The sequence below is a fragment of the Periophthalmus magnuspinnatus genome, chromosome 14 (genome assembly GCF_009829125.3).
Source record: "Periophthalmus magnuspinnatus isolate fPerMag1 chromosome 14, fPerMag1.2.pri, whole genome shotgun sequence".
Taxonomy (NCBI): Eukaryota; Metazoa; Chordata; class Actinopteri; order Gobiiformes; family Gobiidae; genus Periophthalmus; species Periophthalmus magnuspinnatus.
The window spans coordinates 27,630,511-27,656,605 of NC_047139.1; the positions used below are offsets into that span (position 1 = coordinate 27,630,511).

At 38.8% G+C, this 26,095-nt stretch overlaps 3 protein-coding genes across 6 annotated transcripts; 2 read left to right on the forward strand and 1 right to left on the reverse strand.

The window, feature by feature from the left end:
* Positions 1 to 211: 211 nt before the first annotated feature.
* atp1b2b (ATPase Na+/K+ transporting subunit beta 2b) lies at positions 212 to 11,371 on the forward strand. 2 transcript variants are annotated; one of them, XM_033978934.2, is made up of 8 exons: positions 459 to 614; positions 5,610 to 5,738; positions 5,813 to 5,920; positions 6,289 to 6,494; positions 7,536 to 7,595; positions 7,799 to 7,825; positions 8,047 to 8,142; positions 8,559 to 11,365. In XM_033978934.2, exons 1-8 carry the CDS (start codon positions 524 to 526, stop codon positions 8,724 to 8,726), a joined length of 885 nt encoding a protein of 294 aa, XP_033834825.1. In that variant the 5' UTR covers positions 459 to 523; the 3' UTR covers positions 8,727 to 11,365. The 2 variants fall into 2 exon arrangements, with proteins under 2 accessions (XP_033834826.1, XP_033834825.1); XM_033978935.2 differs by lacking the exon at positions 7,799 to 7,825 and having other exon boundaries at positions 212 to 614; positions 8,559 to 11,371.
* Positions 11,372 to 12,250: 879 nt separating this feature from the next.
* gltpd2b (glycolipid transfer protein domain containing 2b) lies at positions 12,251 to 24,617 on the reverse strand. Of its 3 annotated transcripts, none has more exons than XM_055226805.1 (4): positions 24,513 to 24,617; positions 13,975 to 14,033; positions 13,694 to 13,872; positions 12,251 to 13,550 (listed from the first exon to the last, which is right to left on the reverse strand). In XM_055226805.1, the coding sequence occupies exons 1-4, from the start codon at positions 24,562 to 24,564 to the stop codon at positions 12,953 to 12,955; spliced, it is 888 nt and encodes a 295-aa protein (XP_055082780.1). In that variant the 5' UTR covers positions 24,565 to 24,617; the 3' UTR covers positions 12,251 to 12,952. The 3 variants fall into 3 exon arrangements, with proteins under 3 accessions (XP_055082780.1, XP_055082781.1, XP_033834260.1); XM_055226806.1 differs by lacking the exon at positions 24,513 to 24,617 and adding an exon at positions 21,932 to 21,993; XM_033978369.2 differs by lacking the exon at positions 24,513 to 24,617 and adding an exon at positions 15,000 to 15,638.
* chrne (cholinergic receptor, nicotinic, epsilon) lies at positions 18,917 to 25,860 on the forward strand. Its single transcript, XM_033978367.2, has 12 exons — positions 18,917 to 19,130; positions 22,161 to 22,294; positions 22,374 to 22,418; positions 22,517 to 22,626; positions 22,707 to 22,862; positions 22,943 to 23,043; positions 23,450 to 23,650; positions 23,816 to 23,930; positions 24,011 to 24,125; positions 24,522 to 24,729; positions 24,937 to 25,070; positions 25,158 to 25,860. Exons 1-12 carry the CDS (start codon positions 19,064 to 19,066, stop codon positions 25,323 to 25,325), a joined length of 1,554 nt encoding a protein of 517 aa, XP_033834258.1. The 5' UTR covers positions 18,917 to 19,063; the 3' UTR covers positions 25,326 to 25,860.
* Positions 25,861 to 26,095: the final 235 nt, after the last annotated feature.

Here is a 26,095-nt window from a genome sequence, read left to right on the forward strand (position 1 = left end):
TGGGGACGTGACGTCTTTGGACCAGTAGCCAATAGAAACGCTCATTTCATTGCCACGTGCTCCGTCGTTAGGTTGGCGTGAGAGGAGGATGCTGCACATCTGATTGGTCACCGTGTGGGTGAAGGGGCGGGACTTGTGTCTCTGCTGGGATGGAGGATGGATGATGGAGGGGGAGGTGTGAGTGAGAGAGGCGGGCGGGGGTACTGGCTTTACCGCAGTATCACTAGATTTCTGCACCACTCATCAAAACTCTGCGGCATGCAGACAGGAGCTGGGGGGGAGGGCACTCACTAGATCCGCGCACTCTAGCCCTCTGTTAACGGTCCTCTTCCGCATCCATTTTTAGTTCCCAGGTTTTGATTTGGTTTCCGTGTGCTTTAATCTCTTTTATTTGCGAGCTTGTTTCTTGTCTTGGCGCGGTACAGCAGACCTCTTTGCACCAGTCCCTGTAGCTCTCGGACAGGTTGACTCGCTCCGTAGGGCGCCTCTTTAGAGCTTTTGAAGTGTGTAGTTGTATGATAAAATGGCAAAAGAAGGAGAAAAGGGAGAGTGGAAGGAGTTTATATGGAACCCACGAACGAGGGAGTTTCTGGGCAGGACGGCGAGCAGCTGGGGTGAGTACTGTCAAACATAGCTCTGTATATCACTGCCGCAACCCCACCGTAACAGGTCGCTCCTGGTGTAATGTAATGTCGTGTAATGCCTGGACTTTCCTGCCTCATAGAAACATGTGCAAACTTTAAATGTGGCTGTCGCTGTCCACTCCGGTCTGGTGCTGATTCTGATGCGGCAGCGCGCACACTGGGAAACGCCGGCAGTCAACGCTCTTTCTGATTGAATTGCTTCATTTATTTATTAATTTTCGCGGCTGCTCTCCCCGCAGTGCTCTCAGCAGAAGGGTGTAGGCATATGGGTTGGCTTTAGTTGGACCGGGGCACGCTGCTGCAGTGTTGCTGCTGAACAGGTCTCAGTCTGTTGCAAAGTGCACATCATCACATCTCAGAGGAACAGTTTATTCAGCCGCAGTCAGGGCAGGTATTGCACATTAGGACCTTAGAGCTGCGCTAGGGGTAAATGCTATTACATTGGTATATTATTTCCCTCGGATGGGCAAATACAAGTCTGCCTACTGAAGCTTCTTTCACTTTCTGTTCATCATGCTGCCAGGAACTATTTGAAAGATTCATGACATGATAGGCACATATGGCTCTGTTCTAATGACATTGGCGCGTTTTAATCTGGGTAAAGCCGAGGGACAAATGCTATTTGTATCACCCCCTGCCCGGCCCCTCCCAATGTGTGTAAATCAGTGAGCAACTTAATCCTAATCTAATGACTTCATTGGCTGTTGGGGAGGTATCATTGTGGAACCTTACTTTGAGCTAAGTCACCTACTTTCAGGAACTTTGGGTTATTTTAAGTCTTTCTAATCTTCACAATGACAGCGCTTACTGAGCGATGATTGCTATAATTAATCAGTTCCAGTGCTGTCTTGGTAACTGTGGTTGATGAATGAACAATCTGTCATATACTATGGCTTCTCATTGATTGTAGCTTCCTTTACTGCTGCCCTCTTACACGGTATGCCTTAATCCAGCTCAGTGTGTCCCAGGTGCTTGAAGGTCTGCTGGCCTTTTTAAGCTGCGCTCTAAGGCTGGTTAATTAGGCTATTTATGTAGCTGCTGCTCACTATATATTGGTCGACAGCTAAACTTGTCCTTTCCCCTTCTGCACTTCCTCACTCACTCCAGGATGTGACATAGACGGCACTGAAATTATCTCTTGTTATAGCCATGACAGAGCAAAGAGCAAAGCACAGGTCTGGCCAGGGCAAATGCTGTTTCTGTTGGTAATGACAGGATCTAATTTATGTCAGGAGAGGCAGATCAAAGAGGAATGAAACCCAGATCTCTTGTGTCTTCTGTTTTGTTTTAAGTGCTTTAATGATATGAAAATAACCCTGTAAGTAGACCACTTCTGCAGTTCTGATGGTAATGCTCAAAGCAAATAGGGATGAACAATTACTTCTATTGAAATGAGGATGTTGTCCCCTCTAAAAACAACAAAAGACCTTGTAAACATGAAAGAACGTTACTTAGTGTGGGGAGTTTACATCAAGGCTAGCTTTATTTATCCTAGCATTGCGTTTGATGGTTGCAGCGTCAGTGCATAACAAGCCCTGCTAATTAACAGTGAAAGCAAAGGGACACCTCCAGCCATTATGAGCTAAGAACTAGTAGGATACTGAACCAGTGCTTTTGTCTTTTGCTTTCAACGGCCATCTGTGACCCTTACCTGGAGTGAAAGAGAGCCAGTGCCCTGTCCATCAGACAGTTAACCCTACACCCTCCATACCAGGGGACATCCAGCTGCCAGTGTGCCTGACCTCGATCCATGTGCTCAGCCACTGGCCCCCGCATGGGCTCATGTTTGTGGATAGCACATCCTCTCCTTGTGACAAGGGAGGCTTTCACATTCTAGTGTATCTAGTTACATTTTTACAAAAAAAAAAAATTTAACCCAGTCACACACCTTAAACGTGATGGGTGTCCAATTGTTTTTTTTATTTCTTGGTTGTTTGGTAACTCTACAGAAGCTTGGTAACTATACAAATAAAGAAACTTGATTTCAATACTTAGGATTCAGTCTACCCCAGGGCAGCTGTGGAGTGTGGAGAGAATGAATAATACAGAAAGTGCTTTGACTGTGTTGAAAGGCACTATGACAATTTAAAATCAGTTTCAAAATTTGAAAAAAAGTTTCTACTGCAATGCAACATCAAATGTAACAGATTTTTCACACACAATGCTTACTTCCACTTGTCCTCTGTAAAAAATCAGTACAAACATTACAAAAGACACTCAAACAATCCAAATATGTGCACTGGCTCTGTATGACTGCAGTACCCAGTGTAATTGCTCCCTGTGGAGATTGGTCCCCCTGACATTTTTGTTATGGATTGCTCTGAGTGTGTGAGAGGAGCAGATGTAGCGCTGAGCTTGCTAATAGTGCTCCTTGCTGTGTGGAGACAGGGTGGAGGGTGAGGCCTCTCAGCTGAAGCCTGACCAGGCCTCAGGTGTGCAAGACAACAATGTGCCATGTAACAGGCAATTTACTTTTTATACTTAATGACCCTCTGTGCAATGAAATGTTATGGGACCAACATCTGTATCAGAGGAGAGTTAAGTTATTTGAAACAGTGAAAGAATTTGGGACCCTTTGCCTTCTGTCTCTTACAATGGAATAAATTAAATGCAATAGTGGTTATGATTCTAAAAATTTGAAAAAGGAAAAGGCTTCATACTCAATAACAATATTGATCACAATGACAATAAAAACACCCAACATATATTTTTTTCCAACTCAAAATAATACTTTTAAAAAATATAAAGTAGTTCTACTGGATATAGATACATTTAAAACTATTCAGAAAAGGTCAAATTCTGGCCCAGATCTTTTCCGCCATGAATTCTGGCTTAGCACTGTGAATTGATTTGTGAATGAACAGACATATGCACAAATTCAAACACAGATTGAAACATATTGCATTCAAGAGTATGACATTTTGGTAAACTAAAATTTCAAATCATTTTACTACCATTGTCAGGAAGAGTCAATGATATTACTGCTCATTTTAGGTTCCCATATTTCCGCATATATTTTTCTGTGTACATATGTCAAAACTATTATATACCACTTTTAAGGTTTTGGCTCTCTATAGAAATTTTTGCCTGTATTTTGGGCTACTAAGAAGACTACATTACAATTTTTAGAGGCAATAAAGTCACATCACAAATACTGGATGCTCACTGAGTAAAACACATTGACTGATATAGTTTGGCAGGCTGTAATTATAGTGTCACCTTATCTGTGTGGTCCGCTAACACAAACCAGGGTTGTAATGTCCTGACCCAGTCTCTGACCTGATCTCCAGGGGGTCCTCGCTCTCCTCCTCCAGTTTCTGTCATCTCGAACACCCCCCTCTCGAGACACTGCAGCTTTGTAATGAAATGGGTCAGAGAGCAGCTATTTAAGTCACATTTGATTAATAATGTTTGTAGCACATGACAGACAATGGCACTATTAGTTTCAATATCAGTTTGAGGAAATGAAAATTCTGTTATGTAATAGGTGTTTTGGGGTTTTAGAGAGAAAGAAAGAGAGAGACAGATGTTGGGTTGCAGTTTCCAGAGGATTAGCTGGGCCACATGTGTGTTGGGAGCGACAGTGTGACCACACACACACTGCACTTGTTTCTGCAGATGTCATTATTTATACAGATGTGTGTCCTCTGCATTATTAATGAACACAAGTGTGTTTGTGTGAAGATGAGAAATGCCAGTATTGAGGCATGAACCACAATCAATCGTAATATGAACTCAAATATTGATTCTTTGGATAAATGATTTGGTAGTAGTTGCATTTCCATGATCTGAGCACATTGTAAATTATTTGTTTCATTTAATTATCTATTAATTACCATTGCGATTAATGAAATGTGGCTTTAAATAAAATAAATTGATCTAAAAATCTGATTACATTTTGATTACATAACTGTTGCCTTCAGAGTACATTTTTTAGAGTATCTGTTTCAAGCTGAGCAGTATGGAAGAGAGTGCTTCAGTCAATCTGCATTGTGTGAAAGCGAGTTACAAAGCAGACATCATCACAAATGTGAGAGAAGCTCTATGATCTTTTTATTTTGACATTGCCAAAGCATTTTGATTCTCTCCAGCTATGAGTTACTCATACTCAGTTATTTATAATGAAACAATGACACTTTCAATTTTCAATGTATGTTATACTCTGTAAGACGTGTATCTCATTACAAAGAGCTATTTCTATTTCAGAAAGGTTGTCTCATAATCTTACTGAAAAATGTTTATCAAAGTACAAATAGACTACAGTGAATTAAAAACATAATTGAATGCTGTAAATGCATTCTATATTCTATATTTGGATAACTCCCATGGATGATGAAGGAGAACAGATAGATAAATGGATAGATTAAATTTATGTATATTGTCAAACGGAGGATTGAAGTGTGACTCTGGTTTGACAGTTGCCTTATTTAACACCTTTTGACTGTGTGAACATGTGAGCTGTCACTAGGCAGGCTCACTACTTCCCTGCACACACAACTAACATATCAAAGCAGTAATAAAGATACACCATGAAACATTGCTGGTGGACAGCCTGATTTATATTGTGCCTTTCCAGATACTCTTTGCGCTTTATGTTGCATTATTCATTCATTCCATATACTCTGTGGTGGTAAGCTACTACTGTAGCCACAGCTGTCCTGGGGTAGACTGAGAGCAGTGAGGCTGCCAATCTGTGCCATCAGCCACTTTGACCACCACCAATCAATCAGTCACATTCCACATTAATACTAGACAAGGTCCATGATGTTTCTTGCCTAGGGAAACAACAACTGTATCCAATAGAGCCACTGCTGCTTCAAGAAATACAAAGCTCTTGCTAATCAAAGTGGGGAATCTACTTAAAACCAAATCTAAATTGTGAATGATATGTATTTCATGTATTTGCACTGTGCTTCACTGTGATAGCTGATTATTAATACAGCCCCTGTTCCCCTCTGTCCTCAGGTCTTATTCTTCTCTTCTATCTAATTTTCTACATCTTCCTGGCGGGACTGTTTGCACTTACCATGTATGTCATGCTGCAGACTCTGGATGACCACAAGCCCACCTGGCAGGACCGCCTCTCCACACCAGGTTCACCTCTTCTCCAAACTCCAAACATGTGATCAGTCTGTGTTATAGTTGTGCCGTTTGCCTCTCCCCTCTAGGTATGGTGATCAGACCTAAAGCAGACGAAACCTTTGAGATCGTCTATGACATCCAGAAGACAGAGACTTGGGACTTGTATGCCCAGGCCTTGGACAAATTCCTTGCACGTAAGTCTGCCAGAACATGCATAATAAATATGGCTTTAAGAAAATATTGATTGTACCTTTGATAACATTTCATACATTAGGATGGGTCATGTGCCAAAGAAATCCATAAACCTAGATCACGGTTTCAGTTTTATCATTAATCATGCAGTTATTTACTTTATAAATGTCATTAAGTGGTAAGTAAAGCTATTTGCTGCTTCTGAGAGTTCATACTTCACCTGTCACTCACCCAGAGCATGATGGAGACAAGGAAGAATGAGTGTAAGCACAGAGCTGGCAATCACATCAATAAATATAACAATATATAATTTCCCAGCCCTATAATACATCACTTTACATTGTAGTAACTCATTCTTTTCACCCTACAGCCTACAACAATTCAATTCAAGTCCAGAAAAATGATGAGTGTGTCCCGGACCAGTACTATAAGCAGGAGGACAGTGGAGAGGTGAAGAACAACCCAAAACGCTCCTGTCAATTCAACCGCACCATGCTGGAAGAGTGCTCCGGCATCTACGACCAACACTATGGATACCAGGAGGGCAAGCCGTGCATCATCATCAAACTGAACAGGGTATGAAACCATCGAACGAGGAAGAAAAAGGGGGAGGAGAGCCAGGATGGTGTTGCTAGGATACAGAGAGTGGCTGTTTCTAATCAAAGAGGAAAGACTGGTACTGTAGGTGAAGGATATAGCACTATTTTACACACATGATTATAGACCACTCCCATTTGTACGAGAATGAACAGACATAGATTACACTAACGCTACACAATTTAATTCAAATGATCTTATTGATGTCACATTTTGCCGTGTGTAAGCATCAAAACATGGCATTATGGTTACAAGAAAACCAGGGCAAATGGTGTAGTGCTTACATGATTATTTCTTGATTTTCTAACATTTAATTTAGCTTTGATGATATGGTTACCAATTAAAACAATAAAAGCCCCAACTGAAAAAGGCATACATAGTTTTTGTCAATAAGATCAAATAAATAATACTATTATTAATGTATTCATATTAAGCTGTATAACTCTACAATATACTTTACTGTAAAATAATATTATTGTATTGATTTGAGCTGATTGAGCTGCCAGAAAATACTGTGACAATTTTTTACAAATGGATAGAGCAATAGGGCTAAAAGAAAATTGCAGTTATGTAGCTTGGTTATAGGACTGCACATTAATTACATTTATTTAATGATTTCAATTGCTGCTCTATTCAATTACAAATATGTGGTAAGCGAAATTACAGTGAATTAACTTCCATTCAGGATGATATGTGTCCTCATGCCCTGCAAAGCTTAAGTTATGGGTAGGTGGCTATGAATGCAAAAGTCACAAAAAATAGTTACAAATAAAATATATTAGGGCAATTATGAGACAAATAACTGTGATCATTATTTTTGCCATAATCAAGCCCTAAATATTCAAGTGGTTTCACAATGATTGAAGTGAATGAAGATTAGGATATTTAAATTTGTATATATTGAATCGGGAAAAATCTTCAAAATGTTGCACATAACAAGAATCTGAAACCAATGCTTAGGCATTGTGCCAGTTTTATGAAAAGGTGTCACCGGTGAAGAGTGAAAGTGTTTTGTTACAGGTGATTGGAATGCTGCCAGGAAAGAATGGGAACGCTCCGTATGTCACCTGTGGAGCTAAGGTACAGCCCTTTGTCTCTCACACTGAAGTGTTGATGTAATCTTTTGGATCTCAGCCCAGGTGTAACTGTTTTATCAGGAATATGCCATCAACTCTTTTTTTTATGTAACTGCATGTTTGTGTTTCCACTCATGTCTCATATTTCCATCTGTGTGTGTCACTCTCTCCTTTCACTGTTGTGCAACATGATATATCCCGTGTCAGAGATATAAAGTGGGCAAGGATGAATGGGTAAGAGGACAGGACCTTAGTGTGTAGAGTGAGTCTAGATTTAATTGCTAGCACTACTCTATAATTTAGTTTGGTGTGCTAGTAGTTTTTTTTTTAGGATTGTACAAGATAGTGCTTTGACACGGTAGTATTAGTGGAACTAGAAAAACTCATGTTAAAATACCTATGTGCTCATTAAATGTCTATGTATGCACAAGACTAACAGTGTGTCTCTTTTGTAGAGGGAAGACACTGACAAGATCGGAGAGTTGATGTATTTCCCTCCTAATGGCACTTTTAATCTTATGTACTACCCTTACTATGGAAAGAAAGCTCAGGTAAGACATCTAAATGCTATGTAAGGAAAATATACCATGTGTGATGTTAATTATGAGTTGTATTTAGCCCCTTATTAAGTGCATTAGAAAGGGACAGCACATTGTAAGGCACTCTTGTTGTTTAATCCTTAGAGACAGCACAATAATAATGCAGTATCTATTAATATTTTTAATGCTTTTTAAAGTTAGCCTATTTGCCATACCAATTTATTAAAATGAGAGCAACAGCATACTATATAACCTTGCAAAGCATTTTACTGCATGGAAATAAATAGGGCAGTACAAGTATTACTTCTTAGTTACAAAAATTTACTTCACCTGTCAATAGAGCGAAATTGATTCTGAAATAACAGAATTAGAAAAATGTATTTAGTATGTTCCCACTTGTACACATTTGACATATCCTTTCTCTTTAGGTGAACTACTCTCAGCCTTTGGTCGCCATCAAGTTCCTTAACGTCACCCATAACCAAGATGTCAACATTGAGTGCAAGATTAACGCTGACAACATTCCCATTGGGAGCGAAAGGGACAAGTTTGCTGGACGTGTGTCTTTCAAACTAAGGATCAACACGAAGAACTAGGTTTAACTACATCACCCACCACACCAAACTCCTCCCTCCTTCTTCATTTTCAGCAACATTGCACATTTACAGAAACAAATGGCAGCATGCACACCCTTTTATAGAATCTGTTTACAGCCCTCACTTAACTGTGAGACCAAACAAGTCAAAAACATAAAACGGGTGGTTATTCTGTCATTATTTCTGTTTGTGAGCTTTGGGACACATTCACTTTTCTGTAAATTAGTTAACGTCTATTTATAGTGCATGACAAACTTAGGGATATACATGAAAAGAAAGTGAAACTCTTTGCAAGGATCAGCAAGCGTCACCACTTCAGCTGCCTCCCTATGATGTATCCCTCTATATTAGACATCAATTACAATACAAAAATGTGTGTATCAACAGTATATACCGGTATCATAACCTTATATCAGTATGTTTGTTTTGTGAAAGAACAATAACACAATAACAACTGGATGACATATCTTTCCCTGTGTGAATGATGCTGAGACAAAGCCATTTTTGCATGTGTGTTTTGTCTTTAGTGTGCGATAAGGCAGGAGGTCCATGTGTCCCGCCTCTTTGCTCAATTAAATGTTAAGGTTATGTTGACCACCACTGACCACCAGGGAGAGTACTTTGAGACGAATCTGATCTAAATCTGCAAAACCTTTAAAAGAAGTGTGTGCGTGTGTGTGTGGAAGCAGTGTGTGTGTTTCAATGACATCTCATATTGTAGGTCGGGAAGTTGCATGCACTGTGCAATATTCATTAAATGGCATACATTATGAATGCTTGATCCCATTCTTCACAAGAGGACTTATTGTTCATTAGTTATTTTAACCTGGAGGGAATTGTATAGCTTTACATACTTACAATACTTTCATGCTCATATCAAACATTTCCTTAACTTTATCCATTGCTGCGTTTCAAGTGTTTTTATTGTATTGCATCTATTTCTTATGTATCTGAAATAGATGCCGGTGTCATATTTTTATTTATTTGCACTTGAAGTGTGTGTTTTTTTCTTTGTGAAGTGAAATGAATAATGTACATAATGTTTTGGGTGGAGAGGGCTTAGATGTTTGTGTTCCCTTTATATCGACTCATTCACTCCGTCCTGGTCATTCCCTGAAAATCACCCAATTCTTTTTAAAATCTAGATTTAAGTATAGCAAAGTTGTAGGTGCATGTAAAATTACTTAGACTTCTTGTATCCACATCAACACAGTTTAAATACGAGCTTGAATTATCTGAAAGTGGTGCTGATTAGTAGATGTATACAACATAGAACAAACATCTGCTAAGACCTGATACAATTACTTAACTCTTTGCCTGAAAAGCTTTTTGAACATGGCCATTCTTTTTACAAAAGTAAATGTGGATGGATGAATGGAATTAGACAGCAAGACAACTAATTAAACAAAATTATGAATATAAATATTATATCTATGTCCTTTATGATCCTGTTCTTTTTGTGGCAGCCCACTGACAATTTCACATGCATTTTTTCCTAGCATTCCAGTAATGCTTACTTAATTTCACTGTAATCTCTTAATCTGGTTGGCTAATCCAGAGCAGGCATGCTGAACTTCTTTACCCTACTTTGTTGCTCCTTTTCCTTCTTGCCTCACTGTCATTTTCTAACTTAGTCCTCAATCGGGCACCTTTTACCAATTTAATTTGTGATCATGATTTTCCATAACACTTAAATTTAATTGGGCATTGCTTCATTGATCTTTACATTATATAACATGAATCAACCAGACATCCTCAACCAAAGATCACAGCTATAAATGTTATGCAGAGAAGCTGTAGACACAAGATGGAAAGCTAAGGATGAAGTATCAAATATCTACTCTTATATAAACGATAATACGCACAACACAGAGGAACATTATTTCACTGCTACGCAACAGTGCCTCTTGGTGGACAGACAGCGTTGTTCTCCAGTGTCACAGAATGTCCAAATCTCCATTTATTTCTGATTTTATAAATTTTTATGTTTTAAGATGGTGAGATTATTTGGAGATGTCCTCAAAAAGCAATATCTAATTTGTTGTATGGCTGTTATCATCTGAATCATCAAGAGCAAAGACATCATGGCAATTGTCACCAAAACATGCTTTATTATCGAAGATGGAATAATATATGAAGGATATTGTTTTGTTTAAAAGGAATATTTTTATTGATATATTGTTGTAAAGAGGAGAGAATGTATTATCTTGGATGTAACAACTACAAAGGTTATCAGCATTTATGTGTGGGTCCTATGTTTCTCAATGTAACTACATGTATTTATCACTGATTGGAAATCATGTGAACAGGACTTGCAGTAGTGACAAAATGGCCAGGCTAAATACAGAATACTACAGCAAGCTCCCGCACAAATGCTAAACAAAGCCATGTAATTAGGTCCAATTAACCTCATGACACCCTGGTCTCTCCCTCTAACCTTAGTACTGGCCTATAGGACTGTGCTGCGAAGATAGTTTGGGATGGGGATTACATGATGTACATGTTGGAATATTGTGGGATGGTAAATCTATTCTCAAACCTTTATTTTTGCTCTTATTGTATGTATATTTTTGCTCATGTTTACTGCAAAAACAAGATAGAGAAACAAATAAATGTCATTTAAGGGAATTTAAGCCCTCTGTTTCCTTGGTCTGTCTGTGCTTCATTCATCTTGTGGCATCTATGAGGCACTACACTCTATTTCAATGAGACCTGTTTTAAATTTACACTAATACTTATTCCAAGCGTGTAAATAATATCTTTTGCGAAATTGTATTTAAATATTGCACCAAGTTGTAACATGCCCCTGGTTTACTCTGCAAGCAAATATGGGGCCATTGACCAAGTTCACATCAGTATTATTGGAGGCATTACATTATGTTTATTTGTTTTCTTTCTAACAATTCCATTTAGTTCTTCTACTTCTTTTTCTGTAAACTGGATTAATATAGGCTAATATAATACTTAGTTAATTCAGCCTATGCTTTCTACCCATCACCTGTACTTAAGTTTGAGAAGAGTCCAGTGGTGTGTAATTACATCAGAAGTGAACTTCCGTTTGGTGACCTTAAACTAGCTCCTACCTCCTTTCGCCTTAAGACTTCTGTCCTTGTCTTTCCCTTCTCACTCTCTCCTTAGAAACAGGGAGCGGTCATGAGGATTACAAAGCATTAGTGGCTTTTGTGGACTTAAAATATCCTGAATGATAGACACATAACTATTACACTGTGCATGCATGTTGGGTTTACATGTTTCACGAGGAGATTAACATACTTTAATACATTGTTCCAGTTAATAATTATTAACCTACAATATTGAATTGTATTAGAGAAGTGCCATATGTCATAACTTGGAATAAAATATGCCAAATCGTTTTAACTACCAACACAAAAATATAATAAAGAACAGTAACTCAGCACTAGATCAAAGTGTGGTTAAAATGAAACGCTGACAAGAGCACCTAATCTAAGAGATGGACATCTGCTGGACAAAGGACATCATTACAAGTAAACCATCCACAGGAATTCATGACAACTGGTTTCCGTTTATTATCAGAGATTTTTAAGACTTTATAAAAATGACATATCAAAACTCAGGTAGCACATTACAATTACAATTTCTCTTTGTAAAAATTTACAGCTAATACATAATTACTCTACAGTATATTCATTGTAAATGTACTAGGCCATTATAAGGTAACAAAACCTTTTCTTGAGGTAGCATACTCCTTTACATAGGATGCTATTATTTTAACAGCATTTTAAATTTAGATAAATAGAAATAATTTATCTATTCAGGCTCACTCAACAGTGTGAAATATGTTAATACTGCTTCGAAAAAATATGGCCCAAACAACCTCTTTTACATTAAGAAGGTACACTTGTGTGTGTCAAGTAGAGTGCCCCAAAACACAGAACTTATGGTCCTCACAATGTGGGTCAACCTGGAGCTTAAGTATTTTGCACTATGGAATCTCATGATGTTGGTCTGGCCTCTTCTGACCACTTTACAATGAGCGTGCCTTTCTAATGGATACACAGTGCTTTCAGACAGTTCATAATCAATCAGCTGCCTTTAAATGCATCTTCATGGTAAAACATAACATGACCACCTTATTATCTCAGTGACTGGAGAGGAATGTCTCACTCAAGGCAAAGTGGCTCTCGTTGATTGTTGCAGCACTTAGTAAACATATGGCACTTAAAAGACATGAAAAATGGTTGCTCTTATGGCAAATCCAGCATACCATGTTCTTCCAGCGCGATCTGCGTTCTGTTGTAGACCTTCTCCAGAGCCTGGACTACTTTAGTGAGCACAATGCTGAGCTCTACCTGGTCCTCCACACACACCAGCCTGAAGAAGAAGGTGCGCTCAGGCATGGCTATGAAGGCCAATTCCGCCGCCCGCCGCACAAACCAGGTGTGGTGATTGGCCAGGCTTTTTTGGTACGCCTCACGGCACAGGTCAGAGGGGCTTCTTAGGCGGCCTGTTGCTGGAGTGTCAGCCAGTTTCTCCAGGAAGAGTTTGAGCCAGAGCAGCGCCCGGTGGAGGCGCAGCAAAGTTCTACAGCCTGAGTCTGTCTGCTGATGGAAATCCACCATGTCCTTCTCCAGCTCAACATGGATCATAGAGCGCACCGAGCGGTATGCAGGGGTGTGAGTGGGGGGCTTCTGCTCTGCCTCTGTCTTCATGGGGAGGATCTCAGGATTCAGTTCGGCCTCACGATCGTCTTCTGGTGAACTTGCCAGCTGACGGATTATAGTAGTTTTTGTTTCTATTTCTTTGGAAATCAGTCCCACTACTGAACCCAGAGCCTCCATAAATCTACAGTTACAATAAACAAAGATTAGACAAACAAATGACTATAATGATATTGATTTCTAAAATGATTATCCCACTAATGTAAGTGTGAGATATGGTAATACTAAAAATACAAAAAAATTGGTCATAAAATGAAGTGATCTTACTTGACCAGTTCATCCCAGCTGGCGAGATAGGGCTCCAGTAGGACGTCTGAGGGGCCAGTGGGCCCAGCCTGCAGGTGGGACAGCAGCAGAGACACCTGGAACTTCTGTCCAGGGCACAATTCGATGAGCATGGAGTCATCCAGAGCTGTGGCCTCACTGCTGTTATACAGATGGTGGAGCTGACAGAGGGGGGATTCATTAAGGAGGAAATGATTCCATCAGGTTTGCACAAGCAGAGCAGTACAATAAAACATACATATTAAATCCATGCATCTGCTCACCTTATTCACACGATTATAGCCCTTAATACAAGAATCCCAGTGGTAGTCCAGGCCGCCTTCTGTTGGGGCAAGACAGAAGAGATGCATGATGAACTTTGAGAATTAAACAAATTGCCAAAAGATTTTACACTAGACACTGTATCTAGCAAAAAACAATTTAGTGTTGGGTATAACTACTGAATTTAATCCAAACAAGCTCATTTCAGACTTTGACATAGTGAACTTTTATGACCTAAAAAAAGGCTTGGCAGAATTCCATAAAGACAAGCTAATTAAGTGTTTCAAGACATTGTTTCACTCCAAAGTAGTTGAAGGGGATAATATATGATGATTACAGTTCTAAATGTAATATCGATGTCGTGTTCCTATTCACTAATTGTTTTAATACAATATGGGTTTTATATATGGTATTTGTGGGATTTTCCTGTGGTCTTAGTCCTGGATGTCCCTAAATGACACCTATGAGAAAGTCTGGCAGAAGCCAGACACCTGCTGTTGGTGTCAAAACCATAGAAATGAACCACAATCCTCCACCAACACTGAGAGGATACTACATAAACACAAAACAGATACTAAATAAATAGAGCAGGACACTGTGAACTGTTTGCACTGACATTTGACTACACCTGATATGTGTTCTGTGCCAGAACATAATCACATTGGAGAAACCTGCTGAGACTGGGGCCAGAAGGGTCTTCAGCTTTAAATGAATAATAATGGACACATTTAAGTGACAATGTTTCCTGTAGGAAAAGCTACTATCTTCACTCCCAGACACTCACGCAGGATACCATTTAAATCACATCCAGTTGTTCTACACATCAGAAACAAACCACATGCTTCCTGTGTACTGAAATCCCCTCCATAGGCAGCAGTGTTCACCTCGTGTGGATCTGTGAGCAGTGCCCCATGTGACAGATTCCTGATGTGTAGCATATGTGCTTGAGACAAGGGAAGGATTGTGTAGAAATAAAGTACAATACAGAAACCGCACACAGACTGAATGAGAGGGAGAAATTACTCACGTAGCCAAAGAGAGCCGAGGAAGAGCAGCAAGACAACGATGGCCAGCGCAGCCTTGCTCTTCACGCCCATTCTGAAGTCCAGCTTTAAATCTGGCTGCTTCTTCTCCTGATCCTTCAGTCGATCTTTTGTATTCTTTAATTCCTTGGTGTCTCACATGGGTGCCCGTTGCCTCGCACTGGCTGTCACCACAATCCCTCTGAAGCAGACCCTTGCCTCTGCTGACCCTCCCTCTGTCGCACTCTCAAATCTCTCATACTCCTCCCCAAAAACCTCCACTCCAGAAGTTGCCTTCCCGCCGCTGCCCCCCTCTTTACACTGGCATATTTCCACAGCTCTCTGATCGCTCCAGTCTTACTACCTTAGCCTTCCCCTTTCTCTAGGCACCGGCTTCAGCCCTGCCTTTGTTTCACACTACATTTGACGTCTCTCTCCCTCTCTCTCTCTCCCTCTTGCTGCTTCTGCTCCTCGTGTTGCTCAATCTATGGGTTCAGAGATCATTCGGCCACACTGCGCTGGCTGATAATAAAGCACAGCTATACTCAGCATGTCCGACAGTAACCCGCCTCTTTCCTTTCTACATGCATCTCTTATATATGTGTTATATTGCTGGTCAGCTCAAGCATACGCACATGCTGCTCCACTCCTCCGCTTCTCCTCCTCCCACCCTGCTATAGTCCTCCTCCCCCATATCCCCCCTCCCCCTCCCTTTTCTAACATGTGTGTCTCATTCATACCACTCTTAACAGGACTAGCACTCCCATTAGGCACTACCTTTATTCCCAGGGTAAAAATACTGGTTTGAATTACGTTTAACTAAGATGTTGCATATCAAATCGCAAACAAACCTTGTTTTCTCAGTCTTTATCGGTTTTTAACTAGGGCATTATAGCCTATGGCCAGCTTCAGTATTGATTGAAGGCAAGCAGAGATTACAAAACACCAATTCCAAAAAACTAAATGGAATAAATCTGACTTAGTTTTTAGATCAAGCTAGATAAAAAAATCTTCAGGGACATTTTTTGAGTCTAAAGTCAACATGACGCAAGATGAGAGGGTGTTCGTATGATTATCAGCTCTGATACTGATAGCAGTGATTAGTTGCTGATGGCTTAAGAATGAGGATGTACTGAACTCATGCCAAACTACATGTGCAATAAAGAGGTACCAAGAACAGCAGGGGGGGGGGGGGGGGGGGGGGGGCATGGGGCATGAATCACAGAGAAGGGAGGGGCAGGTCATGGGGCATTTGATTCGATTCTGCCCAGCCAATCAGAAGACACTGCTCCGGACGGAGGGATTTCAAGCTCACAAACCATGTGACCCTCTCAACATTTGATTCAATGTGGCTAATTCAATCTTCTTATGCAACAGTGAAGATATGTTTTGTAGATTCTATAACTAGAAAAGAGACTAAAAGAGGAACAGTGAGTCAGAAAGATAAGTTTTCCGCACGCAAAACAAAGCCAACATACTGTGCCTTAGCAACACAAACCACAATTTGAAAATAAACAAATCAAGGATTACGGAAGGGATACTGCATATGTAGTTAGATTTGGCTGTGCTTTGTGCTGATGTTAGGTTAAAGGGACAGGACTACCTGCAGATATACTATTGCCATGTTTTTTAAAACTAATTTTTACATATTTTCGGGGTTATTAGCAGTTCAAATCTTTAAATTGAACAACAGAGTATAAAAGGGCAAAAGAATAGTTCATAGCAGAGGTTTGGTTGAACTGGATTAGATAAGCACTATGGGACACATGTAAGAGTGGAATACTTTAATTATTCAATAATACAAATGGCTAAAGGCTCAAACTGATACATCCATATGTGCATATTTTATCCTAAACGTTATACAGCATTCTTTTGTAGTAAGTACAAAGCAAACACGTGACCACCCAGACACCTGCAAAGTACTACTTATGATCTCTATTTTGACAACATGCACAGATCAGTGTTGTTTTATGGCCTTTATACTCTGTGATAGGAGTAGCTCTTTATTTTCTCATAAAGGTATTACAGGAGTTTTACAGCAGATACAGAAGCCCACAAGCATGAACTTTACAATTGATAAAGGAATGTGCCAACAATGACCTAAGTCCGACAACTATTTGATTATTTCTATGAACAGGAAACACTTGATAACTTGATACAATTTAAAGAACTGAAAAGACACCATGGTCATTTACAAAAAACACACAAGAATGGGTATTAATATTGTTATCAATATATCATATATTGTTTGAGTGTAATCATGTGAAATCTGTGTAAAATAAAAATAAAAAAAAATCATAAGCCTGGATAAATATAGAATTTGCACCAGGATATTTGCTGTGCTATCCATGTCAAATCAATATGTAATTCAATGTTATTTCTAAAAGAATAACAATAACAAAAAAAATAATAATAATAATAATAATAATAATAGATTAGTCTTATGTAAAGCCTTTGTAGACAGTTGCTTTACAGTTTCATGCACTTCATTCATTCACTGTTCTACTTTATAACATCATCAAGCCACTTACTCAACAATAGTTTTGCAGCCTCATACTCTATTTGCACAGAGTTGTATTTTATTATCTGTACACTATTTGTATGTTATTCAAAGCCTATTTTTAATAGTTATTTATCTTGATTTTTGTTTTTATATTTATTCTCCTGTTATTCTTGAACTTTGCGGTACAACACGAGAATTTCCCCATTGTTTCTCATTGTTCCCCCATTCTCTGCATACTTCTTATAAATAGTTGGTTAGTAGTTGTAACAATATTGACCCCCTTGTGGCTAATGTAGTGATATGAATCTGTCCAGTTCTGTCCCTGTCCCTGGTTGTCTCCGTGTGTGAGACACATAATCAGGCCTGTGAAGGCTCCGGTTACCTGAAAGGAGCTCATCTCCGCTTCCCCATCTGTATATTTAGAAGTGCATCACATACTATGCAACTCACATAGCACATTCCTAACACCAGTCTGCTGCCCTTGTACTCACACTGACTCAACTTGAATTACTCACACCACCAATTATCATACAGTATACTTAGCCATGGATTTGAATGTCTCTGCTAATTTATACTATTCTGTAGCTTTAAATAGTAAAACAGAATCAGGACCTCATTTTTTTCCCTTTGATTATTTTATTTATTTCTTCTTCTCTATAACAGCAGCCAAAATAGCCTAGACACTTTCTCAATGCGGAAGACCAGTGTGGGAAATGGCAAGGCTAAGCTATCTTGTGTATTAATATACAAGACACATAGCAGTTGTTCGCCTTTTGACCCCTGCCTGCACCTAGAACTGTAGCAGGCAGTGCTATGTACTGACATAATCAAAGGATTTACAGCTAATCTTGATTAACAAACAAAAATTGCAAACTGGTAAGAAATTTCACCATGCAGAATAGTGTGAAATTCATAAAATGTACAACACAATCAAAAATAAAAAACAGACTGCAATGATCATTAACAATCCCGTGTGTTTAAAAGTGTGTATGTTGTGACAGGTGTAACAAGTTACTTAGTTCTAGAGGTTGGGATGCTCAGCTTTGAGGCAAAATTAGGTCCCAAACTGCTTATCAATCCAGTCTACTTGGTCAATAATAGACAAACTTCAACTGAAGTTGAATTTCTGCAACACATTATTTATTTGCAAAATTACATTTTCATACCATTCCTACAATTTTCTGTTCCATGCATTTAGGTATATCTTGTGTTATAATTCTAATGTTTATCTTTATCTATTTGTTTTAGCTGATCAAATGTCTTAGCTTAAAATTGGTGGGTGGTGTACCATCTTAAATTGTTGACATTATGTCAGATAGTTGAGTCTAATGATGGCAGTGATGATTATTGTGGGTGACTGGATGTCCTGGTTTAGTTCCTTTCAGCTGCTGTGTAACATGAACCGTGGGCTAGCGACAGCCGGGGTGACCAACAGTCAAGGGGCTGGCCAGCAGGGGATTTGGGGCTCTTCCTGTACGCTCTTGACTCTGGATATCTGCGTCTGTGTCATTCTGCCTTTGTATCGCACATTGGAAAAAGAGGCCAAAGTGGCAGAGAAGGCGAGCAATGGCGACACAGAAGTTATGGATACTTTGTGGAGTTGTAACTATTTTGGGGACTTTAATTTTGCAAGGTAAGTCGGATGAACTTGCAAATCTTAGGCAGAGTAGTAATATCTACAGCACAGTCTTGTGGTTGCTGTGTAGTTAGTAAATCCATGAACTACACACACTGTTGCCATTTCTATTAAAAAGTTTAAACTACGTTTTGGTATTTTTATAAGGCACAATAGGGAAGTCTAGTAAACATGATAGCATATGTCAATCTTATAGGTGAAATTGAAAAGCCTTTTATTCATGGAGAAGCCACATAACTGTTGTAGTGAGGTATGCAGAGCAGTACATTTCAGTGTGTGTATGTAGTATGCTGATGATATTAGCAGGGATAATTTGTGTTGTGACCTGTTATCTGATATTACTGCACTGACTGGCACAGCTCACATCACACAAGTAAAATCAGTTAGATTAAGATACAGAGAAAGTCAAGACAGTTTGTGTGCCAGTACAGTGGAATGACATGAACATTCCTATAAGGGTATTCTCTCATGGAGTTACTAGGAATCAAAAGTAATTATTTATCAAAGGGAAATTAGGAGTAATGTTTACAGCGCACATAACATGTTATGGCACTGTCTCAGACGTCAAGCAGGGACCAGGTTTTCTAATAAATTAGGGTATTGTTTTGGTTCTTTTTTTAATTATAAAGTAATCACAATCACAACTGTGACAGTGGCTCGGTCGTGGGTCAATTCTCGCTCAGAGCAAGTTCTGCTGTTGTGTCCTTTGGCAAGACAGCTCACCCACATGCTTATGCTTTGCATAAAAGCGGGGTGTGCGTGACTAATTGGTGGTGGTGCAACCCTGTAAAGTGCTTTACAAATTTAAGGCATCATTAATATTGTTATTATACCACTCAGAAAATATGCTGGAAAAGGAATTGTATTTGATGTTTTTGTGAATGAACCTTTGGGTATTAAAATAGTACTGCTGAATTGCTTCTTTGGTATTTAGGTATTTATTATTTAGATACAGCTTAACAACTGAGGGCGATACACAAGATGTTGGTAGGGTTGATAGGGTAAGATTAAAGACAATTCAGATCCTGGTTTTATTCCTGTTTACATGTCTTACAGCTCACAAACATATGTCATTAAACAAAGCTTTGGGCAAAATGTACCATAGTTTGCAGAGGGAGCAGCAACTTCCACAGAAATCTACTGAAAAATATATAAGCAAATACACAAAAGCCATGGGACATCTCTGTTATCTGTTAGCATCTGTTAGGTAAGCGTATTTGTGTAGTTTGGCAATCAGCTCCCCTGGTTGCAATGTGGCATCGCACTTTTGAAATCTAAGACAGACATGGTTGTAGACTGACGCATAGGCCACTCCTAATTCCTGAGTTAGCCCCATTTAATCATTAATTTTTGCGTCCTAATTTTTGCATTTCTGGATTTAGTCCGAATATACTCAGATCAGTGGTCTCCAGTCTTTTGCACAGTGTTACTTTCACCAAATAAAAATGGCAAAAGAGCTCTCTGTTGCCACATTAATTCATTCATCAACTTAAGCTTTTTCTGTTACAGACCCTATTCCAGAAACTATGGAGGTTAGACAGATTAAACAGTGCACAGCAGCAAAAGTTGACTCATCAACCCCTACAGTTAATGTGTCCTTGTGACATAATGACATAAACAAAAGCATAATCTATTTGTCAGTGTTTGTGTTTGTTTGGTGAATCAGTAACAGTAAATGTTATGTTCACATGCATCATGTGCATTTGATCATCTGAATGCACTTGTGCTGGATGGATACATGACTTCTGCTAACAGGATACATTCATAAGTATATGCTAAATCAAACATGAGTACTCACATTTATGCTATATTCATAAGGACTTTGGGGAGCTTATGAGAAGAACAGCTAATGGTTGAGGACTCCTGTAGTACGTTGTTATACTATTATTTCTACTAGCTTAGCTACTTCTAAACTTTGGGTCATAGACATCCAGATGTATGTGCGTTACTTGATTTTCCTAAACAGCAATGGTCCACAGGATTAATTAATATTTTGTAGAAGACAAAGATATTCCCCCATGATGAAATGAACTTATCTATATGCTTGACTTGTTTTCCTTTCAAACAGCGAGCTGAATCAATCACTACATACTGACATCTTAACTTTACTTTTACAATAAGCTACTGTCATCATTTTTGCCCAATGATGAAAATTATGTTTTTTGTAGTGACTCGAGTGTTGAGTTTAAGACCTCCTTTCAGGAAGCCCAGCTGTTGTGTAATGTGAGCTGTGATAATGACAGTTGGCTCTGGACGGAAAAGGCTTAGGAATGACCTTTCTCTGCCACTCTTCAATTTTACCTGCATGTGTCAGAAAACAGTGAAGTTCAGCCGTTACCCACATTTTGTTTAATAGCCTTGATAGGTATTGCCTAATGTTATGTTAGTATTTGGTGATGATGTTACTTTTCAGTCAACGCGCAGTTGAGGCTACCAATGTGGAGTCCCATGCAGTATGCAAATACTTTTCCCTGGTTTACTTAGTGACATGACATTGTTAAATGAATATGCAAAACTAACCAGGCTTTGTATTTTCCATAGTTCTGTTGATGATGCAAAAAATGGGTTATGGCAACATGGAAATAGACCCATGATAATGAATAAGTTCTGCAAACTTTTAATCAGGCTCCCACTTGTTTATGACTCTAAAAATCTAGAAATCATGCCTTTTTTCTAATAATATAACTTATACTGTGTGTATACAATAGATAAGCCATATCATTCCTATGACATGATGTAAAAGCACTCAATAGTTTGTAGTGATGTCCTGTTTTTGCTGTGGTGCTTCAGTGTCTTACCTGATTGAGTGCATAGTGTAGCACAGGTTTAATTCTCATCTCTGGCAGTGTAGCTTAGCTACTGTTCTCTCAATCCTTTGTCAAAAATAAAATGTGTACTATCAAATCTATACACTGGTGAACACAGATAATCAAGCTTGCTAGAATGGCTTTTAACATATAAAAAGTATAAAAAATATATGTATGAAACGTGTATTTCTGTTTTATTTTCTTCTTTGTTTCTGAACAGTGCAGTGTAATGAGGAGACAAAGCTAATTAGAGAACTTTTTAAAAACTACAACAAAAACATTCGGCCAGTGGTTAAACCTGAAGACAAAGTGGAGGTTATGATTAAGTTGACCTTAACTAACCTCATCTCTCTGGTAAGAATGCTAGCAGTATTTAATTACAATAGGCCTTCAGCCAAATATTATAAATCATGGCAATATTTTACTTCAACAGAATGAAAAGGAGGAGACCCTTACAACAAATGTGTGGATTGAAATTGTAAGTTATCATTCTCTTATTGAACATTGAATATGTATAGTTTGTATAGATTGTTTGGCCCACATGGAGTAATGTGTGGGATTAAATATCATTCACAGCAATGGTCGGATTATCGGCTTTCCTGGAACATATCAGAGTATTATGGCATAGAAGTTATTCGAGTCCCATGCAACACTGTGTGGCTGCCCGACATAGTCCTTGAAAATAAGTATGTCAGGAGCTTAACCTAATAATGTTTTTACTGTAGAGACTTTCCCACCTGTTTTCATTTAAAATTTCAATCTGCAGCATTGATGGCAAGTTTGACGTGGCTTACTATGCCAATGTATTGATCAGTAATGAAGGCTGGATATATTGGCTTCCACCTGCTATCTACCGCAGTACATGTGCCATTGAAATTACCTACTTCCCATTTGATTACCAAAACTGCACACTTGCATTTAGGTAAGATATTTCCATAGTCTTGTATGTAGGCAATTTGTTTATTTCAGTTTAGCTTTAACAAGAATTATATCTGGTTCCAGGTCACAGACATATAGTGCCAATGAAGTCGACCTGACATTGGCAGTAGGGGAGACCGGGCAAACAATTGAGTGGGTCGATATTGATCCAGAAGCTTTTACAGGTACAAATAATCTGAACACTCCTCATTGGTAACAGTGAGCAGAGGAGGGTGTGCAAAATTAGATTAAAAAAAGTTAATATTTTTATTATTTATTTTAGTATTTTACCGACAACATGGATGAACACGTGGATTATGACTCAATTACAGCGAATCACTATTTTTTGGGTCATAATTGGAATCTCAATTAATCACAAATATTTTATCTACTGTCAAAAATGTATCTGTTGAGAAATAATAGACTTAATAATAGTACACTTAATTTGTTAATGATGCTTTGCGATTGTGGCTTGGCTCTAGACAAGTGGCCATATAATTCAAAAGAGCAAGGAATAAATGTTTTTCTGTACATATTTATATTAACATATTACATATTTACATAATCTTTTATATTATGCTTTTGTCTTAGAGAATGGTGAGTGGGCCATCGTCCACCGCCCAGCCAGAAAGAAAATAGACCCTCGTTACTCTCCTGACGATCTGGAGTATCAGGAGATCATGTTCAACCTGATCATTCAAAGGAAGCCCCTCTTTTACATCATCAACATCATTCTGCCTTGCTCCCTCATCTCCTCCCTTGTCGTCCTCGCCTACTTCCTGCCTGCTCAGGGTTAGCACTCGTCTGTATATGCACCACAAACCACAATAGATTAAGAGCCATATGATAAATATTTTCTTTTATCAGACCAGTGAGGACCAGACAGGAACAGTTTAGAAATGTCCATGAGATATCATAGTGACATTATTCATTTAAAATAATTGTGCTTGTTCACAGCTGGAGGGCAGAAGCTGACTGTGTCCATATCAGTGTTACTGGCCCAGACTGTTTTCCTATTCCTTATAGCACAGAAAATCCCAGAAACATCTCTCTCTGTTCCTCTCATTGGAAAGTGAGTGTAGTACAGTAAATCTGTAGCCAAAAACACTAAATAATCACATCAAATTTAACTTAAATACTTGTCCTTTTCAGGTATCTGATTTTTGTGATGTCCGTGACAACTCTGATCGCCACCAATCAAATCGTGGTTCTAAATTTCTCTCTGCGCAGTCCAAGTACTCACACCATGTCCCACAGCGTCAAACACGTGTGTATATTTACTGTATACTAGTGTTGTAGTGTTTTCAGACTGCCATTTTGAAACTGAGGAAAGGGCCAGATACAGATTTCAATACTGCAGTGATTAAATGCTCTCTTTTTGAGAAAACAGACTGTAACATTGAATAATAAGTAACAGTACATTCTTAATATTACCATGCAGTGTCGATATCATTCTGAAACTATTCAGAACAGGTCACATTTTGTCCAGTTTATGTGATTTGTTTTAGATACTTGCTCAAATAAGTTTTGATACTAACTGTAGTCAATTAGTATTTCATTTTCAACTATTCTAACAACCTAGTTATTGATACTTTTGATGATCCTACAGTATACTGTATAACAATTCAATATGGTGATAAAGTATTTTGGTCACCTTGTCCAGCTGTTTCTGAAGATGATTCCTCGCCTTCTTGGCATGGCTCCATTGATCGATGAGACAGAAGAGACAGCAGAGGTGAATGGACTGACAGAGCGACGAAGGAGCTCCTTTGGCCTGATGCAAAGAGCAGAAGAATATGTGCTCAAACAGCCTCGCAGTGAGATGATGTTCGACAAACAAAGAGAGAGGCATGGGCTCACCAGATCCATTGGTTAGTATGTCTAGCAGTGGTAATGGGTTAATCAAGTAGTTACAATTGTGCAAAAAAAACAAAAAAAACTGTTTCATAAAATGTATTGTCTCTAATATATAATAGTTAGGGTACAATGCAATGTAATGTAATCTAAAGTGTACATGACAACTAATCAAGTACAATGTACTTTGATAATTGGCGTGAACTAATGATGATTTTTTACAGTGGAAAACATGGATGTGAGCAGCACAGCTAATCTATACAAGAGTTTAGCCCAAGCAGCGCCTGAGATCAAGCAGTGTGTTGATGCTTGCAACTTTATTGCAGAAAGCACAAGACAACAGAATACCATTGGATCTGTGAGTTCAAGATTCAACGACCCACTTTCTGTTATTAATGAATTTTAATGACACACTTGGAAATACCTTTCTTCTTTGCATCAACAGGAGATTGAGAGTTGGGTACTAATTGGAAAAATGATTGACAAGGTTTGTTTCTGGGCTGCTATTCTCCTCTTCATCATCGGCACAGTTGCGATCTTCCTCAATGGACACTTCAATCAAGCACCAGAGTTCCCGTTTCCTGGAGAGAACAAAAAATATACTCCAAGTTAGAGAAAATACTATACTTTGAAAATATCTTTTTATTGGGAAATCAGCTCACGCTGATTGTAATGCCAAGTGGTCCTGCCTTCTGACACAAATACAATATTAAGTAATTTTGATGTTAACACCTAATTTGTGTTATTATTAGCCTTTGGTAATGGCTTAAGAGACAGGCAGCACTGAGCTACAGCATGCATAAGGCTAGACCAGGTTGATGTTGAACTCTCGCCCAGTGCACAAATTCTGTTGAGAGCAAAGGAAACATTGAGACATTTCTTACAGCACAAAAGAGCCATACACGGATTATACTGGAACTTCCACTGCATGTCTTATGCTAAGGACTTGTGCATGTGAGCCACCCCACTCTCAATCAAAGCCTTACTTTCTTCTCCAATTATTTATTAGAAAGTCTTCTTAGGTACAGCTGGTGTGGAGAAATATGGTCTAGATTTTATGGTGCCATATTTTGTAAATATACATTTTATTTTGTGCATTATGATTTGTTATTTCACCATGTCAATAGTATTAAATTTTTTTTATTTACATTTGGTTGCCTGTATTTTAGCAGAGCAGGAGCTGACGTGTGCAATTTCAGAAAGTATTGGTTGTGATTGAGCGCCCCCTTGTGGTGTGAGGCCGCAAAGTAGCGTTAATAAATTTGGGCAAGGCGGAAGATTACTGGGCAAACATTTAATGCCTTATCTCTAACAACTGTCTCTAATTCATGCAGCACACCTGAAAAACCAATTCACCTTATGTTACCTGTACACATCCGTGCT